This window comes from Bombina bombina, chromosome 7 (assembly GCF_027579735.1).
Source record: "Bombina bombina isolate aBomBom1 chromosome 7, aBomBom1.pri, whole genome shotgun sequence".
NCBI classification, from domain to species: domain Eukaryota; kingdom Metazoa; phylum Chordata; class Amphibia; order Anura; family Bombinatoridae; genus Bombina; species Bombina bombina.
The window spans coordinates 295,608,471-295,633,470 of NC_069505.1; the positions used below are offsets into that span (position 1 = coordinate 295,608,471).

General features: G+C 43.3%; 1 protein-coding gene across 6 annotated transcripts in view; it reads left to right on the top strand.

Moving 5' to 3' along the window:
- SLMAP (sarcolemma associated protein) overlaps nucleotides 1-25,000 on the top strand; it is a 494,984-nt gene that overhangs the window by 211,310 nt on the left and 258,674 nt on the right. For all 6 annotated transcript variants that reach the window (XM_053720860.1, XM_053720859.1, XM_053720862.1 and 3 more), the window contains exon 2: nucleotides 9,571-9,718. In XM_053720860.1, coding sequence (XP_053576835.1) covers nucleotides 9,571-9,718 — 148 coding nt within the window. The remainder of the gene's footprint in view (nucleotides 1-9,570; nucleotides 9,719-25,000) is intronic.

The window sequence follows — 25,000 nt, forward strand, 5'->3', positions numbered from 1 at the left end:
GAAATTTCAAATGACCGACAACATACTGAATTATCCTCCTCTGATGAGGATCTATCTGATTCAGAAGATCCTTCCTCAGATATTGACACTGACAAATCTACTTATTTATTTAAAATAAAGTACATTCGTTCTTTGTTAAAAGAAGTGTTGATTACATTGGATATTGAGGAAACTAGTCCCCTTGATATTAAAATTAGTAAACATTTAAATTCTGTTTATAAACCTCCTGTGGTTACTCCCGAGTTTTTCTAGTTCCTGATGCTATTTCTGATATGATTTCTAAGAAATGGAATAGGCCTGGTCCATCTTTTATTCCTTCTTCAAGGTTTAAAAAATTGTATCCTTTGCCAGCAATTACATTGTAGTTTTGGGAAAAGATCCCCAAAGTTGATGGGGCTATTTCTACTCTTGCTAAACGTACTACTATTCCTATGGAAGATGGTACTTCTTTTAAAGATCCTTTAGATAGGAAACGTGAATCTTATCTAAGAAAAGCCTATTTATATTCTGGTCATCTTTTCAGGCCTGCAATTTCTTTGGCTGATGTTGCAGCTGCATTAACTTTTTGGTTGGAACATTTAGCGCAACAAGAATTGGATTATGATTTGTCTAGCATTGTTTGTTTGCTTCAACATGCTAAGCATTTTATTTGTGATGCCATTTTTGATATCGTAAAAATTTATGTTAAAAATATGTCTTTAGCTATTTTAGCTAGAAGAGCTTTGTGGCTTAAATCTTGGAATGCTGACATGACTTCTAAGTCCAGATTGCTATCTCTTTCTTTCCAAGGTAATAAGTTATTTGGTTCTCAGTTGGATTCGATTATTTTAACTCACTGGGGGGGGGAAGGAAGTTTTTTTGCCGCAGGTTAAAAGACCTAAGGGTAAATCTCTAGTTTATGCCTGAGGAAACAGTCTGAGACTGAGAAACGCGTCGCAATTATCCTTACTGACCTATAGACGAGCAATGAGGACTGCTGTATCCTGTATGCCATGGTATTAAGTCTGTTGGGTGACTGAATTGATCCCAGCCTGCCTCTATAGCATCACTGGAGATGCTCTACCAAATGTGAGTCTAAACTTTATATCTTACTGGTGTGCTATAACCCCAGCCATACAATACTAGGCCATATAGGCTTTTTGTGTTTTTATATCTTATACAGACTCTGTATCAATCCGGGAGGTCGGTCTGCTGGGTGACTGTTATAGATCCCAGACTGTGTCATTAGCACCATCTGAGGTGCTCTAATATATGTGAGTGCATTAATTTATCATATATATCATCCTCTGGAACCTGCAATATTGGGCCATGTGGCGCATCTGTTTTTGTTTATTGTTCTAGATTGCTGTATCTGGATCTTGGGCTGGACCACCACAGATTGCTGCCTTTGTATACTACCCTCAAGATTTTCACTAAAGGACATTTTACCATCTTTGTACCTTCAATTGATATCTATCTACATTGGGTGATATCTAATTAGTCTTATGATTACTGTGTGTTAATTAATATCTTGTACCAATAGGTTATATCTAAAAAATCTCTATGGTGTGAAATTATATATTTACATTATCTATCTGAATTACATTTAGTATAAGCTATTTATAATTATAACTATTCACTTTGTGTGTTCCCAAGGGCGCCCCCTATTATTTGTTTAAATCTAAAGCTTCTAACCGCTTTAGTTCCTTTCGACAAATTAAGGAACAGAAATCTAATTTTCCTTCCCCCAAGGAATCTGTTTCTAATTGGAAACCTTCTTCAGTTTGGAATAAATCCAAGCCTTTTAAGAAACCAAAGCCAGCCCCCAAGTCCGCATGAAGGTGCGGCCCTCATTCCAGCTCAGCTGGTAGGCGGCAGATTAAGGTTTTTCAAGGATGTTTGGACAAATTCTGTCTGAAATAAATAGTTTCTGAGTATTGTCTCTCAGGGGTATCGAATAGGATTCAGAGTACGACCTCCTGTGAGAAGATTTTTTCTCTTGTAAGGTGTATCCAGTCCACGGGTTCATCCATTTCTTGTGGGATATTCTCTTTCCCAACAGGAAGTTGCAAGAGGACACCCACAGCAGAGCTGTCTATATAGCTCCTCCCCTGACTGCCACCCCCAGTCATTCTCTTGCAACTCTCGACAAGAAAGGAAGTATTAAGAGATATGTGGTGACTTAGTGTAGTTTTACCTTCAATCAAGAGTTTGTTATTTTTAAACGGTACCGGCGTTGTACTGTTTTTCTCTCAGGCAGAAATTAGAAGAAGAATTCTGCCTGGAGATTTGATGATCTTAGCGGTTTGTAACTAAGGTCCACACATAACTGATGAATATGGGAAAACTTCAGTTGGGGGAACGGCCTGCAGATTACCTGCTTTGAGGTATGTTCAGTATTTTTATTTCTAGAGAGAGGAATAAGTTCTAGAAAATGCTGACAGAGCCTTGTGTATTTGAGGTAAGCCTGATGCAGTGATTTAACAGCGACTGGGATCATGCTTACATAACAGGGTAATACTCATGTTAATATTCATATTGCTTAGTGACAAAACGTTTACATGATTTCATAAATAGGACGTTTTTTCTCTGAGGGAGATAAATCTTTATTTGGGGCCTAGTTTCCACATGGCTAGTCAGATACTCCCAGGAGTATTTTCTTAAGGCCCCTCTGACATCCATTACATGGTGGGAGGGGCCTACTTTAGCACTCTAACTGCAGTTTTAATACAGACTGAGACATCCAGCTTCCCTAGCAGAGTCCTCTGGCATCTGAGAACCATTTCAAAGGGGTTATTTCTGCACAAAATCGTATTTAAGGGCAGGTAGGAGCCTCAGCTGAGCTGTGGCATGATGCTCAATTGATTTTTAAAGTTTTTTTTAACGTTTTTCAATCCGGTTTGGGGCCTAAGGGGTTAATCATCCATTTGCAAGTGGGTGCAATGTTGCTTTAGTCCCTTACACATACTGTAAAAATTTCAAAGATTTTACTGTATTTTTTTTTTAATGTTTTGCAGTTTAAGTGCTAGTTTTTTTTCTCTTAAAGGCACAGTAACATTTTTGTTTAATTGCTGTTTCACTTTTATTAAAGTGTTTTCCAAGCTTGCTTGTCTCATTACTAGTCTGTTAAACATGTCTGACATAGAGGAAACTACTTGTTCAATATGTTTGGAAGCCATTGTGGAACCCCCTCTTAGAATGTGTACCAAATGTACTGAAATTTCTATAAACTATAAAGACCATATTATGGCGCTTAAAGATTTATCTCCAGGGGATTCTCTGACTAAAAAGAGGGAGATTATGCCATCTAACTCTCCCCATGTGTCAGAACCTATAACTCCCGCTCAAGTGACGCCAAGTACATCTAGCGCGTCTAATTCTTTTACCTTACAGGATATGGCGGCAGTTATGAATGCTACCCTCACAGAGGTATTCTCCAACCTGCCAGGGCTACAAGGAAAGCAAGACAGCTCTGGAGCTAGAATTAATACAGAGCTTTCTGACGCTTTATTGCCTGTGTCCGATATACCCTCACAATGCTCAGAAGCCGAGGCAGGTGAGCTTCTATCTGTGGGTGACATTTCAGACTCAGGGAAGGCGTTACTTCAGTCTGATTCTGAGATGACAGCGTTTAAATTTAAGCTTGAACATCTCCGCTTATTGCTTAGGGAGGTTTTAGCGACTCTGGATGACTGTGACCCCATTGTGGTTCTAGAGAAATTGTGTAAAATGGACAAATACTTTGCAGTACCCGTTTACACCGATGTTTTTCCAGTCCCTAAGAGGTTTTCTGAAATTATTACTAAGGAATGGGATAGACCAGGTGTGCCGTTCTCTCCCCCTCCTGCTTTTAAAAAGATGTTTCCCATAGATGCCACCATACGGGACTCGTGGCAGACGGTTCCTAAGGTGGGGGGAGAAGTCTCCACCCTAGCTAAGCGTACAACTATCCCCATCTAGGACAGTTGTGCTTTCCTAGATCCTATGGATACAAAATTGGAGGGTCTCCTTAAGAAAAATTTTATACATCAAGGTTTTATTCTCCAGCCTCTTGCATGCATTGCCCCAGTTACTGCTGCAGCGGCTTTTTGGTTTGAGTCTCTTGAGGAGGCTCTACAGGTGGAGACCCCGTTAGACGATATTCTAGACAGGATTAAAGCTCTTAAGTTAGCCAACTCCTTTATTTCTGATGCCATTTTTCATTTAGCCACGCTAACGGCTAAGAATTCAGGTTTTGCCATTTTGGCGCGTAGGGCTCTATGGCTTAAGTCCTGGTCAGCAGACATTACTTCAAAGTCTAAGCTTCTTAACATCCCCTTCAAGGGACAGACCCTATTCGGGCCCGGTCTGAAGGAGATCATTTCTGATATTACTGGAGGAAAAGGTCACGCCCTTCCTCAGGATAGGTCCAATAAGTTTAGGATCAAACAGAATAATTTTCGTTCCTTTCGAAACTTCAAGAGTGGCGCAGCTTCAGTTTCCTCTAATGCAAAGCAAGAGGGAAATTCTGCCCAGTCCTAACCAGTCTGGAGACCTAACCAGGCTTGGAATAAGGGGAAACAGGCCAAGAAACCTGCGGCTGCCTCTAAGACAGCATGAAGGAGTAGCCCCCGATCCGGGACTGGATCTAGTCGGGGCAGACTCTCTCTCTTCGCCCAGGCTTGGGCAAGAGACGTCCAGGATCCCTGGGCATTAGAGAAGGTTTCCCAGGGATATCTTCTGGACTTCAAAGCTTCATCTCCAGAGGAGAGATTTCATCTCTCACAATTATCTGTAAACCAGATAAAGAGAGAGGCATTCTTACGTTGTGTTCAAGACCTGCTGGTTATGGGACTGATCCACCCAGTTCCAAGGAAGGAACAGGGGCAGGGCTTCTATTCAAATCTGTTTATAGTTCCCAAAAAAGAGGGAACTTTCAGACCAATCTTGGATCCAGGAGGGTCAATATATGACTACCGTGGACAAAAAGGATGCACATCTCCACATTCCGATTCACAGAGATCATCATCCGTTCCTCAGGCTCGCCTTCTTAGACAGGCATTACCAGTTTGTGGCTCTTCCCTTCGGGTTAGCCACGGCACCAAGAATCTTTACGAAGGTTCTAGGGTCCCTACTGGCGGTTCTAAGGCCACAGGGCATAGCGGTGGCTCCTTACCTAGACGACATTCTGATACAGGCGTCGACTTTTCAAATCGCCAAGTCCCATACGGACATTGTTCTGGCTTTTCTGAGGTCTCACGGGTGGAAGGTGAACGAAGAAAAGAGTTCTCTCTCCCCTCTCACAAGAGTTTCCTTCCTAGGAACACTGATAGATTTAGTAGAAATGAAATTTTTTCTGACAGAGGTCAGGTTATCAAAGCTTCTAACTTCCTGCCGTGCTCTTCATTCCACTTCTTGGCCGTCAGTGGCTCAGTGTATGGAAGCAATCGGCCTAATGGTAGCGGCAATGGACATAGTTCTGTTTGCCCGCCTACATCTCAGACCACTGCAACTTTGCATGCTCAAACAGTGAAATGGGGACTACACAGATTTGTCCCCTCTGCTAAATCTGGATCAAGAGACCAGGGATTCTCTTCTCTGGTGATTCTCTCGGGTCCATCTGTCCAGGGGAATGAGTTTCCGCATGCCAGAGTGGATAATAGTGACGACAGATGCCAGCCTTCTGGGCTGGGGTGCAGTCTGGAACTCCCTGAAGGCTCAGGGTTCGTGGACTCAGGAGGAAGCCCTCTTTCCGATAAACATTCTGGAACTGAGAGCGATATTCAATGCTCTTCAGACTTGGCCTCAACTAGCTGCGGTCAGGTTCATCAGATTTCAGTCGGACAATATCACGACTGTAGCCTATATCAACCATCAGGGGGGACAAGAAGCCCCCTGGCAATGTTGGAGGTTTCAAAGATAATTCTATGGGCAGGGGTTCACTCTTGCCATCTCTCAGCTATCCATATCCCAGGAGTAGAGAACTGAGAGGCGGATTTTCTAAGTCGGCAGACTTTTCATCCGGGGGAGTGGGAGCTCCATCCAGAGGTATTTGCCCAGCTGATTCAACTATGGGGCAAACCAGAAGTGGATCTGATGGCGTCTCGTACTTGGTATGCAGATCTGATGGACAAGTCATCCCTTCCACCATGGACTCTGCCGCTGAGGTAGGACCTTCTACTCCAAGGTCCATTCAAACATCCAAATCTAATTTCTCTGCGGCTGACTGCTTGGAGATTGATTGCTTGATTTTATCAAAACGTGGTTTCTCCGAGTCGGTCATTGATACCTTAATTCAGGCTCGAAAGCCTTTCACCAGGAAATCTCCAGGAAAGAGTCTTTATGAAGGTTCTGGGGGCTCTGCGCGCGGTGGCGAGATTCAGAGGTATTGCAGTAGCGCCATACTTGGACAACATCCTAGTTCAGGCTCCGTCCTGTCAGCTGGCAGAGTACCCTTCAAGAGCTCTTCTTCTTCTTCGATCTCATGGATGGAAGATAAACTTAGAAGAGAGTTATCTGGTTCCCATTACCAGGGTGGAATTCCTGGGTACGATAATAGATTCCATATGCATGAAGATATTTCTTACAGACCAGAGACGTTGCAAAATGACTTCTATTTGTTTTGCCCTCTAGACCTGCTTAAGGGTCCTCTGTGGCCCAATGTATGGAGGTAATTGAACTCATGGTGTCCAGCATAGATGTCATGCCATTCACCAGATTCCATCTCGGACCTCTTCAGCTGTGAATGCTGAGGCAGTGGAATGGCAACCACTCAGATCTGTCTCAACAGATTTCTCTGAATAACTGGTCGAGAGAATCGCTCTCTTGGTAGCTCTGTCCAGATCACCTGTCCCAAGGGACATCCTTCTTGAGACCATCCTGGGAGATTGTGACTACGAACGCAAGTCTATCAGGATAGGGAGCTGTTTGTGGTGCTGGGAAGGCACAGGGCCTGTGGACTCGAGAGGAATCTCTCCTCCCAATCAACATTTTGGAACTTCGAGCGATCTTCAATGCTCTGAAGGCTTGGCCTCTTCTGGGTTAGTCCCAGTTTATCAGATTCCAATCGGACATTATATCCTCTGTGGCTTATATCAACCATCAGGGGGAACGAGGACCTCCGTAGCAATGAGGGAAGTATTTCGGATTCTGGAATGGGCGGAGGCCCACAACTGTTCACTGTCAGCAATCCAAATTCCGGGTGTAGACAACTGGAAAGTGGATTTTTCTTTTATCCGGGGGAATGGCCTTTCCATCCCAAGCTGTTTGCGGATTTGCAACATTTGGGGGACGCCAGAGATCTCATGGCGACCCGACTCAATACCAAGCTACCCAGATACGGGTCGCTGTTCAGGGATCCTCAGGCCGAGCGGATAGATGCATTAGCAGTGCCTTGGAGGTTCAGCCTAGTTTACATTTTTCACCGTTACCACTTTTCCCTCGTGTAGTGGCCCTCATCAAGCAGGAGCAAGCTTCGGCTATTCTAATTGCTCCATCGTGGCCGCGAAGGATGTGGTTCGCAGACCTGGTGGGGGTGTCTTCATCTCCTCCATAGTGGTTATTTTGTCGCAGGGCTCTGCTGGAACAGGGTCCTTTTGTTCATCTGACTGCGTTGAGATTGAACACTTTGTCCTAAGAGGTTTTTCTGAGAGAGTGAGTGATACTCATTCAAGCTAGAAAGTCGGTCACCTGTCGCATCTTTCATAAGGTGTGGAGGACCTACTTATTCTGGTGTGAAGACCGTGGATTCCCCTGTCATAAGGTCAAGGTGTCCAGAATTCTTTCCTTTCTCCAAGATGGTTTGTAGAAGGGACTTGCTGCTAGTTCCTTAAAGAAACAGATTCAGCTCTATCTGTGTTATTGCACAAGAGGCTCGCTGAGCTTCCTGATGTACAGTCTTTTGTTCAGGCTTTGTCTAGGATCAGGCTTGTGTTTAGACCTACCGCTCCTCCTTGGAGCTTAAATCTAGTTCTTAAAGTTTTCCGTAATTTAACGTCAGCCGAATGCATAGGCTCCGTTTGAGCCTATGCATTCGGTTGACGTTAAATTACTGTTGTGGAAGGTCCTTTTTCTACTGGCTATTGCTTCGGCATGCAGAGTTTCTGAGATGGTGGCCTTGACATGTGAGCCTCCTTAACTGTTTTTTCACGCTAAGGCTGTTCTTCGTTCTGGGTTGGCTTTTCTCCCTAGGGTTGTGTCTGATCGCAACATAAATCAGGAGATTGTGGTTCCTTCCTTGTCTGCCAATCCTCCTCCTTCGAAGGAGCGATTAATTTGGATGTGATTCTATCTTCAGGCTACGAAGAAATTTAGACAGTCTTCGTCCTTGTTTTTTGTCTATTCTGGGAAGCGTAGAGGGCAGAAGTCTTCTTCCACTTCCCTATCCTTTTGGTTGAGTAGCATTATTCGTTTGGCATATGAATCAGCGGGATATAAGCCTCCTCAGAGGATTACGGCCCATTCAACTAGAGCTGTAGCTTCGTCTTTGGCCTTCAAGAATGAGGCCTCTATGGAGCAGATTTGTAGGGCGGCTACCTGGTCCTCACATACCTTTTCAAAATTTTAGAAATTTTATGTTTTTGCTTCGGCGGAAGCAACTTTTCGGGGAGAGGTTTTGCAGGCTGTAGTGCTCTCAGAATAGGTTCTGCCTCTCTTTTTACCCTCCCGTTTTCATTCAGTGTCCTCTAGAGCTTGCTTATGTTTCCCACAAGTAATGAATGAAGCTGTGGACTCTCCTGATAATAAGAAGTAAAACATAAATTATGCTTACCAGATAATTTCCTTTCCTTCTGTATGAGGAGAGTCCATGGCCCCTGCCCGTTTTTCTCAGTTGGGCGGACCTACATTTTTGTTATTCTTCTGCCACCTTTTATACCCTGATATTTCTCCTACTGTTCCTTGTTCCCTCGGCAGAATGACTGGGGGATGAGGGGAGTGGGGAAGGTATTTAAGCCTTTGGCTGTGGTGTCTTTGCCTCCTCCTGGTGGCCAGGTTCTGTATTTCCCACAAGTAATGAATGAAGCCGTGGACTCCCCTCATACAGAAGGAAAGGAAATGATCTGGAAAGCATAATTTTTGTTTTTCTAAGTACTGTATGTGTTTTTTAATATTCCTTTTATGAAGTATCTGATATTTTTATTTAAAGGGACATAAGTGGGAAAAGAAAATACACTGTTAGAGCATTTTATTATTTCACTGTTGCTTACATATAATTATGTGCAAAGGGATTAAACACATAGTTAAGGTAACCTTTAGCACATGAATGTGCTTCTAAGACCAAGCTGTACATATTCGGTGTACCAATGACAAGAGGCATATATGTGTAGCTACCAATCACAGACTATCTCCCAGTAATGCACTGGTGCTCCTGAGTCTACCTAGATATGCTTTTTCAGCTAAGGATACAATAGAAGTCGAAAAGTCTGATAAAAGTTGCACTCTCTATTTGAACCAAGTTTTTTTTTTTTACCTTCACATCCTTTAAAATGGTCAAACTATAATGAATAACATAAGTAAAAATGCTATAGAAGATGTTTGTTTGCATTCCTAAAGCCCAGCTGTTTTGTATGAACCTTGTATTTTCTTCTGAAGTGTCTTTCATTTGTTTTCTAGTTCTACCTGCAAGACACTAAGAGCAGTAATGGTACCTTCATAAACAGCCAGAGGTTGAGTCGTGGGTCAGAAGAAAGTCCACCCTGTGAGATTCTCTCTGGTGACATCATCCAGTTTGGGGTGGATGTGACGGAGAATACACGGAAAGGTAATTGAGCGCCTTATTTCTGTGTTTTATATATTTACTGTGCAATCCCAACGTCTAAACCAAATTGTAACATTTTTTGTAACATTTTTAACATTACTTGAGATTCTGCTTTTGTTTTTTCCAAAATTTGTTTTACTTTATAGCATGTTATGAGTCGCACCTACATATACGACACACAAATCATTTGAAGGAAAAAATCGGACTGAAGACTTTGTCATGTTTTGACCTCTCAATGCAGTGTTAAAATGAGTTGTCTGCTTTTCATACCCCCCTTTAATTCTTATGCATTGCTGGTAATCCTCTGGCCAAAGCAAAGTTAAAGGGACAATTTACTCCAAAATTATTGTTGCTTAGAAAGATAGATAATCTCTTTATTACCTATTCCCCAACACAGTTATGTTCATCTAAAGGGGAGGAGAGTCCACGGCTTCATTCACTACTTTTGGAAAATAAGAACCTGGCCACCAGGAGGAGGCAGAGACACCCCAGCCAAAGGCTTAAATACCTCCCCCACTCACCTCATCCCCAAGTCATTCTTTGCCTTTCATCACAAGAGGATGGCAGAGAGGTGTCAGAAGATTCAGAGTAGTCTCTTATGGAGGGTAGTACTCTTAAGAATAGGACTAGAGTTTTAAGTAATCCTGTCAGCCTCTCAGTGAGAGCCTGGATGAAAGTTAGTCTGGAGATGCAGGGAGAGTCTTTCTGCGAAACCATCCCGACTTATATTAACAGCTCCACAAGAATCAGCGTTGACAAGTTTTGCTGCCTGCTTTCTGTACTCCAAGTCCATGTCAGGAGCGATGCTTCTACCTGTCACACTTGAAGGGCCGTGTTCCTGTTCCAAGGCATTGATTCTGGTAAGATCGTTTCATTTTTTATACATAATGCTAACACAGAAGACAGGGTCACAGTGTGGCGCCTTTTATCTTATGGAATCAAGGGTTAATATTCCTAGTGAGGGGATTATTGAACAGGTGGGTTTATACATAATAATGTTTATTGTGTTTTTGCTGCGTTATGTGCGATATGTGTCTCTGGCAATGGTGGAACTTCAGGTTGACTTCCGTGAGTATTTGCGAGGCCGATTTTGGCGTGTTTTCTCCTTAGTGCAGGGGCGGTCCTGCGAGGCATCCCAGTTTCACTTCCTCTGTGGATCAGCGGCATAGGAGACAAAGCGATTTCTGTATTTTGGGTCATAGGAGCCACGGCCATTGGAGTATAAAGGTGCCTGTTTTTTTTTAGCTAGTCTACTCCATAATAAAAGCGCAAGCTATGGAGGACTCTGACGCGTTAGAAGGTACTCCCTCTTTAACAAGGTCTCATTCCTGTATTTATTGTGAGGATGTTCTTGTAGATCAGCCTGCTCAACTATGTTCCACATGCCTTGATAAAGTTGCAACATCTAAAACTAAAGGGATGTCTAGTACTACTAAGCCGCCAACCTCTGAGGGCTCCCCGTCCCGGGAGGTGCGTTCCGTGCTTTCATTTCCGAGTGCAGATGCTGCTCCCCTGGGTCAAACCATTACGCCTACGGGAGAGATTCGTTGGCTGTCATATTTTGCGGATCAACTGCAAACGGCGGTATCGAAAGTGATCCATGCCTTACCACGTTCTGCTAAGCGCATGCGTAGGGCGTATCATGGTGGCCCGTCCCAGGGGTTGTCTACACCTATGGAAATATCAGAGGCGTTATATGATGATGAGCCCACTCCGACTCTTCGGAGGAGGCTCCTTCTGGGTCGAAGTTTTGATAGGCTAACCTGCTACATATCTGTATGTGTGTATTTTGTTTTGTTTTATTTTGTATTGAAGTTTCACTCCTCTGCCAATAGGAGAAGCTGGATTGAACCAGAATTAAAAATATAAGTAATAGTTAAAGAGGATGAGCCAGTTCACCTGGTTAAGGTATTTAAGGTTGTTGTAATACACAGTTGTAATGGACATGACTAAGGGTATGTGACTCGAAACGTACTCATTTTGTACCTGCTCCTACATATAAAATAGAGGATTTACTGCATATTAAGGTGGTGCTGCCGTTTTCTTGAACTTGTGGGTTGAAGTCTGTGTCATCTCATCCTCCGGCTGCGGAGGAGCCTGACTTAAGGTTTAGGGTGGAGAATTTGCGCTTTTTGCTGAAGCAAGTGCTTTCTACTCTGGAGGTTCCGGAACCAAAGCTTCCGGAGCAACCTTCAATGCCTAAGCTTGATAAGGTATACAAGGACAGGATGGTGCCTCAGACCTTCCCGGTTCCTGATAAGATTGCTAATATTAAGAATGATTGGGAGTGATTAGATTCTTCCTTTAACCCTTCTACTTCCTTTAAGAAACTGTTCCCCTTTCCAGACTCTCAGCTCGAGCTGTGGGGGACTGTCCCTAAGGTGGATGGTCCCATCTATAAGCGGACGACTATTCCTCTCAAGGAGAGTTTGTCGTTTAAAGAGCCCATGGATAAAATGTTGGAAAACATGTTAAGGAAAATGTTTCAACATAAGGGGTTTGTTTTTCAACCGGCAGTGGCTGTAGTCACAGTTGCCGGAGCTGTGACATATTGGTGTGAATCTCTGTGTTAGATGTTCGAGAGGGAGACTTCCATCGACGATACAGGATAAGATTAGGGCGTTGAAGGTTGCCAATTCTTTCATTTGTCACGCCAATATGCAAATTATTCGCCTGAGTGCAAAGGTTTCAGGATTCTCCGTTTTAGCTTGCAGGGCTATGTGGCTAAAGTCTTGGTCTGCGGACATGACCTCTAAGTCCCTGCCTTTTCAAGAAAAGATTCTGTTCAGTCCAGGATTGGATTCGATCATATCCACGGTTACGGGAGGCAAGGGAGCTTTCCTACCGCAGGATAAGAAGGCGAAGCCTAAAGTATTTACTTTTCATCCCTTTCGCGCGGACAAGGCCCAGCGCCAGCAGCCCGCCGCAAAAGCGGATGAGTCCAGGGGAACTTGGAAGCCTGCTCAGTCTTGGAACAAGTCCAAGCAGAACAAGAAGCCCGCCGAGACTAAATCGGCATGAAGGGGCAGCCCCCAACCGGTCTCCGGACCAAGTTGAGGGCAGATTGTCTCTTTTCTCCAAAGCCTGGTTACAGGACGTTCAGGACCCTTGGGTTCTGGAGGTTGTCGCCTAGGGTTACAGGATAGGGTTCAGGTCCCATCCTCCTAGGGGCAGATTCCTCCTGTCAAACCTGTCTTCAATACCAGAAAAGAGAGAGGCCTTTCTAGATTGTGTGAATGATCTCTCCTCTCTAAGTGTTATCGTACCAGTACCCCGAGCAGAAAGGGGTCTAGGGTACTATTCAAATCTCTTTGTGGTCCCAAAGAAGGAGGGCACGTTCCGCCTGATTCTGGACCGAAAGAGTTTAAACAAGTTTCTGGCTGTTCCATCGTTCAAAATGGAAACGATCAGATCTATTCTGCCCCTAGTTCAAGAGGGACAGTTCATGACGACGATGGACTTGAAGGATGCTTACCTTCATGTTCCAATTCTCAGGGATCACTTCAAGTTCCTAAGATTTGCATTTCTGGACCAACACTTCCAGTTTGTGGCCCTTCCCTTTGGCCTGGCGACGGCCCAGAGAGTGGATAGTATAGCGCTTCATTTCAATACCTGTGTTCTGATGGGCCCGAGAGTCTTCACAAAGGTTCTGGTAGCGCTTCTTGCAGTGGCCAGATCCAGGGGCATTGCTGTGGTGCCCTATTTGGACGACATCCTAGTCCAGGTGCTGTCCTTCAGCCTTGCAGAGGATCATTCGAGGGCTCTTTTTATTGCTCCAATCTCACGGTTAAAAGATCAACTCAGGAAAATTTCCCTGGTTACCAGCAACAGGGGGGAGTTCCTGGGCACGATAATAGACTCTATGTCCATGAAAATATTTCTCACAGATCGATGCAGGAAGATTGTGTCCACCTGTCTTACCTTCAGTCTTACTCAAGCCCTTCTGTGTCTCAGTGTATGGAGATGATCGGGCTCATGGTTTCCAGCATAGATGTCACCCCTTTCGCCAGGTTCCATCTCAGACCTCTTCAATTGTGTATGTTGAGATAGTGGAACAGCGATCATTCAGATCTATCACAGCGGATATCCATGGATGCTCGGACCAGGGACTCCCTCTCTTGATGGATCCGTCTGGAGTATCTGTCCCTGGGGACATCCTTCCTAAGACCGTCCTGGGAGATTGTAACCACGGACGCGAGTCTGGCAGGATGGGCAGCGGTTTAGGGTGCCAGATTGGCACAAGGAAAATGGACCTGGGAGGAGTCTCTCCTTCTGAAAAATATTCTTGAACTTCGAGCAATCTACAATGCTCTGAGGGCGTGGCCTCCTCTGGGGTAGTTCAGCTTCATCAGATTCCAGGCCGACATTACCTCGGTGGCTTACATCAACCACCAGGGGGGAACGAGGAACTCCCTAGCAATGAGGGAGGTGTATGCGATTTTGGAGTGGGCGGAGTCTCACAGCTGCTTGTTCTCAGCGATTCACATTCCAGGTGTGGATAACTGGAAAGCGGACTTTCTCAGCAGGCAATCCTTCCGTCCGGGGGAATGGTCTCTTCACCCCGAAGTGTTTGCGGAGATCTGTCTAATGTGGGGAACGCCGGAGATAGATCTCATGGCGTCCAGACTCATTTGCAAGCTACCCCAATACGGGTCGAGGTTGAGGGATCCCCAGGCAGAGCTGATAGATGTGCCTTATTGATGCCTTGGGGATTCAGCCTAGCTTACATTTCTCCACCGTTACCACTTCTACCTCGTGTAGTGGCACGCATCAAGCAGGAGCGAGCTTCGGCCATCCTGATTGGTCCTTCGTGGCTGCGGAGGACGTGGTTTGCGGATCTGGTGGTGATGTCCTCCTCTCGGCCATGGAAGTTACCCTGTCACAGAGATCTGCTTGAACAGGGTCCCTTTCAACATCAAAATCTCGTTTCTCTGAGGCTGACTGCGTGGAGATTAAACGCCTAGTTTTAGCCAAGAGAGGTTTTTCTGAAAGTGTGATTGATACTCTAATTCAGGCAAGGAAGCCAGTCACTCGTCGCATCTACCATAAAGTGTGGAGGACTTACTTTTCTTGGTGTGAGAAACACGGATATCCTTGGCATAAGGTGAAGGTATCCAGGTTTCTGTCTTCTCTCCAAGAAGGTTTGGAGAAGGGTCTTCACGCCAGTTCCTTAAAGGGACCGATTTTGGCTTTATCAGTCTTCTTGCACAGGAAAGTCGCTGAGCTTCCTGACATTCAATCTTTTGTTCAGGCTCTCTCTAGAATCAGACCTGTCTTTAGGCAGTCTGCTCCTCCATGGAGCTTAAACTTGGTACTTAAGCTATTGCAGAGGGTTTCGTTTGAACCTATGCATTCTATCGACATTAAGATTCTGTCCTGGAAGGTTCTCTTTCTGTTGGCCATTGCATCGGCACTCAGAGTATCTGAGCTGGCTGCTTTGCAATTCGAGCCTCCTTATCTGGTCTTTCATGCGGATAAGGCTGTTTTTCGCACCGGTTTGTGGTTTCTTACCAAGTTGGTGTCTAACCTTAATCAATCAGGACATAATTGTTCCTTCTTTGTGTCCTAACCCTTCTTCTAAGGAGAGGTTACTTTATAATCTGGATGTGGTTCGGGCCTTAAAGTTCTATCTTCAGGCTTCGAAGGATTTCAGACAATCTGCATCTCTTTTTGTGATGTATTCCGGGAAGCGCAAGGGGCAGAGGGCCTCTTCTACTTCTTTGTCCTTTTGGTTGAGGAGCTTGATTCGCTTGGCCTACGAGACCGCGGGACATAAGCCTCCTCAGAGGATCACGGCTCATTCAATTAGAGCTGTGGCTTCGTCTTGGGCCTTCAAGAATGAGGCCTCTATGGAGCAGATTTGGAAGGCGGCTACCTGGTCCTCACACACTTTTTACAAAGTTTCACAAATTTGATGTTTTTGCTTCTGCAGAAGCTGTTTTTGGGAGAGAGGTTTTACAGGCTGTGGTGCCCTTAGATTAGGGTCCGCATTTTTACCCTCCCGGTTTCATTCAGTGTCCTTTAAAGCTTAGGTATATGTTTCCCAAAAGTAATGAATTAAGCCATTGACTCTCCTCCCCTTTAGATGGAAAACATAAATTATGCTTACCTGATAATTTTATTTCCATTGTGGGGAGGAGAGTCCACGGCTCCTGCCCGTAACTCCGGTTGGCGAGCCTAAATTTAATTTATCTTCTGGCACCATTTATACCCTGATATTTCTCTTACTGTTCCTTGTTCCTTCTGCAGAATGACTGGAGAGTGGGGGAGGTATTTAAGCCTGGTGGCCAGGTTCTTATTTCCCAAAAGTAATGAATGAAGTCATGGACTCTCCTCCCCACGATGGAAATAAAATTATCAGGTAAGTATAATTTATGGGTTTTTTCCTCTGTCATTGCCTTGTATCTAATGCTCTGCAGACTGCCTCCTTATTTCAATTCTTTTGACAGACTTGCATTTAGCCAGTCAGTGGTGACTCCACAGGCATGAGCACAATATTATCTATATGTCGCACATGAACTAGCGCTGTCTAGCTGTGAAAAACTGTCACAATGATAAGAGGTGGCTTTCAAGGGGTTAGAAGTTTGCGTATGAGCCTACCTAGGTTTAGGTTTTAACAGAGAATACCAAGAGAACAAAGCAAATTTGATGAGAACAGTAAACTGGAAAGTTGTTTAAAATTACATGCCCTATCTGAATCATGTAAGTTTACTTTTGACTGTCCCTTTAAGAAAGACTACTACTATGTTGAACTCTGCAGCGCTTATCTGCTTGTTTTGAAGTAAAAATCTTTGTGAGGCAGTTTACCATTTTTAAATGGTGTGAATAATTTTAGTTAGCAAATATTCTTAAAGGGACAGTAAACAACAGAATTTTTGTTTAAAAAGGTAGATAATCCCTTTATTACCCATTCCCCAATTTTGCTTAACCAACACAGTTATAATATACTTTTTACCTCTGTGATTACCTTGTATCTATCCCTCTGCACACTGCCCCCTTATTTCAGTTCTTCTGACAGACTTGCATTTTTAGCCAAACAGTGCTGACTCCTAGGAGCTTCACGTGCCTGAGCTCAATGTTATCTATATGAAACACATGAACTAACGCCCTCTAGTGGTGAAAAACTGTCAAAATGCTTTCAGATTAGAGGCAGTCTTCATGGTCTAAGAAATTATCACATGAACCTCCTAGATTTAGCTTTCAACTAAGAATACTAAGAGAACAAAGCAAAATTGGTGGTAATAAAAGTAAATTGGGAAGTTGTTTAAAATGACATGCCCTATTTTAAATCATGAAAGATTTTTTTTTACTTTACTGTCCCTTTAATGTATATAACAGATGGATACTGCATGCGATTTGTGTGAATTGGAAGCTATTTCTTTAACACTTCCCTGTTTGAGGAGGATTTGTATTACAGATGTGCATTATATGTGATTATATACTATGTGAATTTTTTTCTCACATAGTATATAATGTATCTTAGTCCCGTGAGATCCTCAGGTTTTTTTCTGTATTTCCTGCCTTAGGTTCTCTGTACTGTATGGAGTTTTATACTTTTAGGTTTTGACTACTTCAGACTTTTTGTAAGTAGTAGGAGCTTATTGTATAATTCATTGTCTCAGAAAGCAGAGAAACAATAATGTGCATCATTGTAGAACCACAGTAGTGTCTTATAGGTTGAATATATCCCGGTAAAGTTAAAGGGACATCACATAATAATGCACAGCTGGTGATTTGGTAGTTTAATCAATGCTCCCAGTTAACTTATTGGCTCTCCTGCTCGGGATCAGCAATGAATTATGGCTCCGGAGTGGACATAATCTTGTGCCCCTCCCATAGGACAAATGGCTCCTTTTAACTTATTTTACAGTATGAGGACATCGTTTTTTCATGGAGATTATGGCTCCGGAGTGGACATAATCTGTGCGTGTTTAACCCTTTCCAGAAGTTAATCATATAAAATGTTATATTCAGCACATTTTAATTCATATAACGTGATATTACAGTATTGGGTCTCTCTATGTATTTTTTTTATGGCCGCTGACATTTATACGATTGCCGGGTTCAAATACTCTATATGGTTAATTAGGTAAAATATTGTGCCCCTCCCATAGGACAGATGGCTCCTTCTAACTTATTTTACAGTATGAGGACATCGTTTTTTCACAGAGATTCTGAGTCTGAGTTTTTTGCCAAGAGCAGCTCTTCCCGAAATTCTGAATGTTTGAAGGAGGAAACGTAAAGATTATTCTTTGGTATTTTATGCATATCACACAAAGGAAGCTGCTTAAGGCAGTTCCTTTAATTATGGCTTTAAGTATGTACACGTTTATAAGGCTAGAGTTTTTAATTATGGCTTTAAGTATGTACACGTTTATACGACTAGAGTTTTTAATTATGGCTTTAAGTATGTACAAATGTTTATAAGGCTAAAGTTTACGCCTTTCCTTCTATCGTAACTTTATTAATTATCTAATTTTAGCTAGATGCCATGTTGCACCTAGCACAGTGCGTTCCATTCTGAATGGAGACACCTATTGGAGTATTTGAAATTCATGTGACACCCTTGATCTTTGTGTTCCGGTTACACTCAAGGACTCAATATAAAGCAAAGCTAAAAACAAATTGAATTAGGTAATTTAAGTACTTAAGTTACATATAGTATGTTTTTTGTGAAACCATCAGAGAAGAGTTGTGACGCTCTAATCTACGTAGGCTTACATTTTTGTTCTAATCTTGTGTTTCATTTCTATAAAACATTGAAGACATTCCTGTAGCTTTTGCTCTTTTTAGCTGAATACACTAATCACACTCGTAAAAATTTTCATTAAAGGGGCAGTCTACACCTTAGTCATCTTAAAGTCTTACCTTAGATTAAGCTGTGAATAGCTTACTGTACGCTTTATATATCATGTAGCAGGAATGGTAAAACAGTTATTTTGAAATGAATATTGTTTCTGGCCAGTTTGAAATGGCTGCCAAACTCCACCAACTGAAAGTATACTTTTACTTTCTTATACTTTCATGGAAAATGACCATTCAGCCAGTGACTCGAGTTTTCTATACCTGGTTTGTAAATATTTTTAAGGCATATGCTCTTGAATCTTATTGTTGAAGGAAATGTTTCCTTGTGCACTCCTTAAACTGCTTACAGGTGAGAAGGGTCTTTTTCTTACTACATATATAACAAGCAGGCCAAAGAGTTGGTTGTGGTTGTTGGTGATGGGTTTTGTTTTTATTTTTATTATTTTTTTTTATGACCATTAAAAAACACACAAAAAAAAATACTCTAATTCCAATGAAACCACTTAAAAGACTAGATCTAGACTATAGTAGGGTTTGAGAATACTTGGTGCCAGGTTACCATGGATACCAAAATTTTGGGCCCAGTGCTTAGAAATGTGAGATGTGTCCCCAATGTCCATGCACCCTGTAGCCATTTAATCTATGCACCAGCTGTTTTTTAAAGCCTGGTTTGTTTTGGAGCCACTGACAATGTAGTCTAACAATGTCTGGGAAATATAGATTCCCTGTAACGAAACCACTATGTTCTAATTTGCGGTGCTGGCTACTATTCCTTCTACGTCCGGATTTCTTCTGTTATGTGTGATCAGTCCACGGGTCATCATTACTTCTGGGATATAACTCCTCCCCAACAGGAAATGCAAGAGGATTCACCCAGCAGAGCTGCATATAGCTCCTCCCCTCTACGTCAGTCCCAGTCATTCTCTTGCACCCAACGACTAGATAGGATGTGTGAGAGGACTATGGTGATTATACTTAGTTTTTATGACTTCAATCAAAAGTTTGTTATTTTAAAATAGCACCGGAGCGTGTTATTACTTCTCTGGCAGAGTTTGAGGAAGAATCTGACAGAGATTTTTTACTATGATTTTAACCGGAGTCGTTAAGATCATATGGCTGTTCTCGACCATCTGAGGGAGGTAAAGGCTTCAGATCAGGGGACAGCGGGCAGATGAATCTGCATTGAGGTATGTGGCAGTTTTTATTTTCTGAATGGAATTGATGAGAAAAGCCTGCCATACCGTTAAAATGACATGTATGTATACACTTCAGTATTCTGGGGATGGTATTTCACCGGAACTACTGTGTTAAAGGTCACTAATCCTTTTAATAACTATTCTCATGTTAAACGTTTTTGCTGGAATGTAGAATCGTTTACATTGCTGAGGTACTGTGTGAATAAATATTTGGGCATTATTTTCCACTTGGCAGTTTTTTGCTTTAATTGTGACAGTTTCGTTTCTCTTCACTGCTGTGTGGGAGAGGGAGGGGCCGTTTTTGGCGCTCTTTGCTACGCATCAAAAAATTCCAGTCAGCTACTTTTATATTTCCTGCATGATCCGGTTCATCTCTGACAGATCTCAGGGGTCTTCAAACTTCTTTGAAGGGAGGTAAATTCTCTCAGCAGAGCTGTGAGAATTCTTATAGTGACTGTGTATAAAAAACGTTGTTTTGTTTTCTTATGTACAAATTTAATTAGTGTTGTTATTTACTAATGGGAACAAACCTTTGCTAAAAGTTGTGTTGTTTTAAAGTTTGATGAAATAACTGTTTTTCAGTTCATTATTTCAACTGTCATTTAATCGTTAGTACCTCTTTGAGGCACAGTGCGTTTTTTTGCTAAAAAAAGATTATAACCAAGTTGTAAGTTTTTTTGCTAGTGTGTTAAACATGTCTGACTCAGAGGAAGATATCTGTGTCATTTGTTCCAATGCCAAGGTGGAGCCCAATAGAAATTTATGTACTAACTGTATTGATGCTACTTTAAATAAAAGTCAATCTGTACAATGTGAACAAATTTCACCAAACAGCGAGGGGAGAGTTATGCCGACTAACTCGCCTCACGCGACAGTACCTGCATCTCCCGCCCGGGAGGTGCGTGATATTTTGGCGCCTAGTACATCTGGGCGGCCATTACAGATAACATTACAAGATATGGCTACTGTTATGACTGAAGTTTTGTCTAAATTACCTGAACTAAGAGGCAAGCGTGATCACTCTGGGGTGAGAACAGAGTGCGCTGACAATGCTAGGGCCATGTCTGATACTGCGTCACAGCTCGCAGAGCATGAGGACGGAGAGCTTCATTCTGTGGGTGACGGTTCTGATCCAAACAGATTGGACTCAGATATTTCAAATTTTAAATTTAAATTGGAGAACCTCCGTGTACTACTAGGGGAGGTCTTAGCAGCTCTCAACGATTGTAACACTGTTGCAATACCAGAGAAACTGTGTAGGTTGGATAAATACTTTGCGGTACCGGCGAGTACTGACGTTTTTCCTATACCTAAGAGACTAACTGAAATTGTTACTAAGGAGTGGGATAGACCCGGTGTGCCGTTCTCACCCCCTCCAATATTTAGAAAGATGTTTCCAATAGACGCCACCACTCGGGACTTATGGCAAACGGTCCCCAAGGTGGAGGGAGCAGTTTCTACTTTAGCTAAGCGTACCACTATCCCGGTGGAGGATAGCTGTGCTTTCTCAGATCCAATGGATAAAAAATTAGAGGGTTACCTTAAGAAAATGTTTGTTCAACAAGGTTTTATATTACAACCCCTTGCATGTATCGCGCCGATTACGGCTGCGGCAGCATTTTGGATTGAGTCGCTTGAAGAGAACCTTAGTTCCTCTACGCTAGACGACATTACGGACAGGCTTAGAGTCCTTAAACTAGCTAATTCTTTCATTTCGGAGGCCGTAGTACATTTAACCAAACTTACGGCTAAGAACTCAGGATTCGCCATACAGGCACGCAGGGCACTGTGGCTAAAATCCTGGTCAGCTGATGTTACTTCTAAGTCCAAATTACTTAATATACCTTTCAAGGGGCAGTCCTTATTCGGGCCCGGTTTGAAAGAAATTATCGCTGACATTACGGGAGGTAAGGGCCACGCCCTACCTCAAGACAAGGCCAAAGCTAAGGCTAGACAGTCTAATTTTCGTCCCTTTCGGAATTTCAAAACAGGAGCAGCATCAACCTCCACTGCACCAAAACAGGAAGGAGCTGTTGCTCGTTACAGGCAAGGCTGGAAGCCTAACCAGTCCTGGAACAAAAGCAAGCAGGCCAGGAAACCTGCTGCTGCCCCAAAGACAGCATGAACCGAGAGCCCCCGATCCGGGACCGGATCTAGTAGGGGGCAGACTCTCTCTCTTCGCCCAGGCCTGGGCAAGAGATGTTCAGGATCCCTGGGCACTAGAGATCATATCTCAGGGATACCTTCTAGACTTCAAATTATCTCCCCCAAGAGGGAGATTTCATCTGTCAAGGTTGTCAACAAACCAGATAAAGAAAGAAGCGTTTCTACGCTGCGTACAAGATCTGTTAACAATGGGAGTGATCCATCCGGTTCCGTGGTCGGAACAAGGACAAGGGTTCTACTCAAACCTGTTTGTGGTTCCCAAAAAAGAGGGAACTTTCAGGCCAATCTTAGATTTAAAGACTCTAAACAAATTCCTAAGAGTTCCATCGTTCAAAATGGAAACTATTCGGACAATCTTACCCATGATCCAAGAGGGTCAGTACATGACCACAGTGGATTTAAAGGATGCTTACCTTCACATACCGATCCACAAAGATCATCACCGGTATCTAAGGTTTGCCTTCTTAGACAGGCACTACCAGTTTGTAGCTCTTCCATTCGGATTGGCTACGGCTCCAAGAATCTTCACAAAGGTTCTGGGTACCCTTCTAGCGGTACTAAGACCGCGAGGGATTTCGGTAGCTCCGTACCTAGACGACATTCTAATACAAGCTTCAAGCTTTCAAACTGCCAAGTCTCATACAGAGTTAGTTCTGGCATTTCTAAGGTCGCATGGATGGAAAGTGAACGAAAAGAAGAGTTCTCTCTTTCCTCTCACAAGAGTTCCATTCTTGGGGACTCTTATAGATTCTGTAGAAATGAAGATTTACCTGACAGAAGACAGGTTAACAAAACTTCAAAATGCATGCCGCGTCCTTCATTCCATTCAACACCCGTCAGTAGCTCAATGCATGGAGGTGATCGGCTTAATGGTAGCGGCAATGGACATAGTACCGTTTGCACGCCTACACCTCAGACCGCTGCAATTATGCATGCTAAGTCAGTGGAATGGGGATTACTCAGATTTGTCCCCTACTCTGAATCTGAATCAAGAGACCAGAAATTCTCTTCTATGGTGGCTTCATCGGCCACACCTGTCCAGGGGGATGCCATTCAGCAGGCCAGACTGGACAATTGTAACAACAGACGCCAGCCTACTAGGTTGGGGCGCTGTCTGGAATTCTCTGAAGGCTCAGGGACTATGGAATCAGGAGGAGAGTCTCCTTCCAATAAACATTCTGGAATTGAGAGCAGTTCTCAATGCCCTTCTGGCTTGGCCCCAGTTAATAACTCGGGGGTTCATCAGGTTTCAGTCGGACAACATCACGACTGTAGCTTACATCAACCATCAGGGAGGGACAAGAAGCTCCCTAGCAATGATGGAAGTATCAAAGATAATTCGCTGGGCAGAGTCTCACTCTTGCCACCTGTCAGCAATCCACATCCCGGGAGTGGAGAACTGGGAGGCGGATTTCTTGAGTCGCCAGACTCTTCATCCGGGGGAGTGGGAACTTCATCCGGAGGTCTTTGCCCAAATACTTCGACGTTGGGGCAAACCAGAGATAGATCTCATGGCGTCTCGCCAGAACGCCAAACTTCCTCGCTACGGGTCCAGATCCAGGGATCCGGGAGCAGTTCTGATAGATGCTTTGACAGCACCTTGGAACTTCAGGATGGCTTATGTGTTTCCACCCTTCCCGCTGCTTCCTCGATTGATTGCCAAAATCAAACAGGAGAGAGCATCAGTAATTCTAATAGCACCTGCTTGGCCACGCAGGACTTGGTATGCAGATCTAGTGGACATGTCATCCTGTCCGCCTTGGTCTCTACCTCTAAGACAGGACCTTCTGATACAGGGTCCATTCAAACATCAAAATCTAACTTCTCTGAAGCTGACTGCTTGGAAATTGAACGCTTGATTTTATCAAAACGTGGTTTTTCTGAGTCGGTTATTGATACCCTGATTCAGGCTAGGAAGCCTGTTACCAGAAGGATTTACCATAAAATATGGCGGAAATACCTATACTGGTGCGAATCCAAAGGTTACTCCTGGAGTAAGGTTAGGATCGCTAGGATATTGTCCTTTCTACAAGAAGGTTTAGAAAAGGGTTTATCAGCTAGTTCATTAAAGGGACAGATTTCAGCTCTGTCCATCTTGTTACGCAGACGTCTGTCAGAAAGTCCAGACGTCCAGTCCTTTTGTCAGGCTTTAGCTAGGATCAAGCCTGTGTTTAAAGCTGTTGCTCCACCATGGAGTTTAAACTTAGTTCTTAACGTTTTACAGGGTGTTCCGTTTGAACCCCTTCATTCCATTGATATAAAAATGTTATCTTGGAAAGTTCTGTTTTTAATGGCTATTTCCTCTGCTCGAAGAGTCTCTGAGTTATCAGCCTTACATTGTGATTCCCCTTATCTGATTTTTCACTCAGACAAGGTAGTTCTGCGTACTAAACCTGGGTTCTTACCTAAGGTAGTCACTAACAGGAACATCAATCAAGAGATTGTTGTCCCATCCTTGTGTCCAAATCCTTCTTCAAAGAAGGAACGTCTTTTACACAATCTGGATGTAGTTCGTGCCCTCAAGTTCTACTTGCAGGCAACTAAAGATTTTCGCCAAACTTCTTCCTTGTTTGTCGTTTACTCTGGACAGAGGAGAGGTCAAAAAGCTTCTGCTACCTCTCTCTCTTTTTGGCTTCGTAGCATAATACGTTTAGCCTATGAGACTGCTGGACAGCAGCCTCCTGAAAGAATTACAGCTCACTCCACTAGAGCTGTGGCTTCCACTTGGGCCTTTAAGAATGAGGCCTCTGTTGAACAGATTTGCAAGGCTGCAACTTGGTCTTCGCTTCATACTTTTTCCAAATTTTACAAATTTGACACTTTTGCTTCTTCGGAGGCTATTTTTGGGAGAAAGGTTCTTCAGGCAGTGGTTCCTTCTGTATAATGAGCCTGCCTATCCCTCCCGTCATCCGTGTACTTTTGCTTTGGTATTGGTATCCCAGAAGTAATGATGACCCGTGGACTGATCACACATAACAGAAGAAAACATAATTTATGCTTACCTGATAAATTCCTTTCTTCTGTTGTGTGATCAGTCCACGGCCCGCCCTGTTTTAAGGCAGGTAAATATCTTTTAAATTATACTCCAGTCACCACTTCACCCTTGGTTACTCCTTTC